The sequence below is a fragment of the Anomaloglossus baeobatrachus genome, chromosome 3 (genome assembly GCF_048569485.1).
Source record: "Anomaloglossus baeobatrachus isolate aAnoBae1 chromosome 3, aAnoBae1.hap1, whole genome shotgun sequence".
In the NCBI taxonomy this organism is placed as follows: domain Eukaryota; kingdom Metazoa; phylum Chordata; class Amphibia; order Anura; family Aromobatidae; genus Anomaloglossus; species Anomaloglossus baeobatrachus.
This window is the reverse complement of record NC_134355.1, coordinates 345,926,684-345,929,183: the sequence shown is the minus strand read 5'-3', so window position 1 is coordinate 345,929,183 and position 2,500 is coordinate 345,926,684. Positions and strand designations below refer to the sequence as shown.

At 36.8% G+C, this 2,500-nt stretch overlaps 1 protein-coding gene across 1 annotated transcript in view; it reads left to right on the top strand.

The window, feature by feature from the left end:
• The window catches only part of PRDM13 (PR/SET domain 13), a 9,090-nt gene that overhangs the window by 1,049 nt on the left and 5,541 nt on the right, over positions 1–2,500 (top strand). The window contains exons 2-3 of the mRNA XM_075338384.1: positions 782–913; positions 1,104–1,224. Coding sequence (XP_075194499.1) covers positions 782–913; positions 1,104–1,224 — 253 coding nt within the window. The remainder of the gene's footprint in view (positions 1–781; positions 914–1,103; positions 1,225–2,500) is intronic.

Below are 2,500 nucleotides of genomic sequence, written 5' to 3'. Positions count from 1 at the left end.
TCATCTACCATCAAGAATGTATGCATGTATATATCTTTATATATATATATATATATATATATATATATATATATATATATATGTACACACACACACACACACACACACACTCTCACGTGCGTGTGTATAGGGATCCCCGTGTGTTTGTGTGTGCATTTATACTTTGTATATATATATATATATATATATATATATATATATATATATATATATATATAAAATGTACACTTGCTTTGGCAAAACTAATTTGTATTTGGTCCTGCCAATAAAGCTTATTTGATTTGAGATATATAGATGTATATATAGATGGATAGTTTCCTATATTTTTTTTCCATTTAAAGTTAGATGAATACATATATATTAATCTACCTGTCCTATTTGTCTATCTACGTATCTATCTATCTATCTATGTAGCTATCTATTATCTATCTGTCTATATCTATTATCATCTATCTATCTATATATATATCTATCTATCGATCAACCAACCATTTATCTATTATCTGTCTATTATCTATATCTATTATCATCGATCTATCGATAATCCATCTATCTATCCATCCATTATCTATCTATTTATCGATCATCCATCTATCTATTATCTATCTATCTATTATCTATCTATCTATCTATTATCTATCTATCTATCTATCTATCTATCTATCTAAATAATTGCGGGCTGTGATTTAATATATCTTTTTAGTAAATGGCCACATTGTCACTAATGGGAGTACATTGTAGAATGAGAATAGTGAGGTGACCAGACGTCTTTATATTTCAGGTGCGATTTGTGCGAGGGGAACTTGTGGACGAATCAGGGGGTCCCGCCTCGGAATGGATAGGGTTAATCCGAGCGGCCAGGAACAATCAAGAACAAAACTTGGAAGCATTCTCTGATTTACCAGGAGGACAGGTACAGACACACTGTGGGGGGATAATTGTTGAATGATTGGGGGGATTCTTGTCTTGTAAAACTTTACTACTAGTAATAATAATAATAATAATAATAATAATAATAATAATAATAATAATAATAGCAATAGTATAATCCCCTCGCACATACACATGCAATGTCCCAGCGCCCTCACACGTCTCCCCCACAGATCTATTACCGGACCCTCCGGGAGGTACCGGCCGGAGAGGAGCTGGCCGTCTGGTATTCGCACTCACTCGCCCAGTGCTTCGATATTCCGACCACGGCCACCCCAACACACGACGAGAAAGGTAACATGTCCAGTGTCTGTTATTGATATTGTTGTTATTATTGTTGTCATCATTATTATTGCTGTTTGTGCCACTCTTGCTCAGTCGCTCATGCCATGCCGGCGGGTAATATACGGATTATTACTCCCATGTTATACATTCAGTATCAGACAATCGCGTATTAGAAGCCTATTAGATTGAAACCCCCGACCCAACTTTATATACAGAATCTCCTGTGCTTCTGCTTCTCACCTCCCTGTGCAGAGGACGTGATTACTGGTGAAACACTGTAATCTCCCGTAACGTTGGGGAAACCTTGTGAATTGGGCACATTAATTAGTTTATTGTCCCCCACATAACTCCGCAAATGAAAAGCATATGATGAAATGATTGCGACTTTGGCAATGTTGCTGCAGATTCGGTACAGTGTGGCAGCAGGATGTCTGTGTATTCTGCCTGGTATTAGAGCCATTATGGCTTTATATTAGCACCAAAATAAGAACGGAGATGGCATCTACAGGAATCCTGACGAATCTCAGCCGACAATGCAACAAGCGCCTTACATGGAAAAGCCCGAATTATCCGGACACAGCGGCCTCTATATAACAGGATTACAGCGACCACCCGGCCATAACGCCCTGGGTGCAGATCACAGGAGCGCGGCCGATCACACACACACACACACACACACACACACACACACACACACACACACACACACACACACACACACACACACACAAACACACACACACACACACACACTAACACGCACACACACACACACACACACTAACACACACACAAACATATACACACACACACAAACATATATACACACACATGCACACACACACACACACACACACACACACACACACACACACACACACACACACACACGGACACTTGATTGAAATAAAATAATAATGATTTGATAGAAATAAACTAATAATTAAAACAGAAAATGCAAACATAAGCAGGTAACAGGTAGACACATTCATTACATTAAATACACTGGTAACAGTTAAGTACATTTAAAAATAGACTCACCTTTCTTTAAAGAAATAAAGACAAACAGATAGATACACACACATAGATTTAAATAATTACACAGATAAAAAATATATTAATTAAATACATTAATTAAATAAATTAATTAAATAAGACCTAATAATGTAAAAGACACACACAGACACATGTAGACACACAAAAATGATTAAGTATAAGGATAATTATATAAAAAAACACACAGACACGCACACACTAACACACAGACACAACACACACACACACA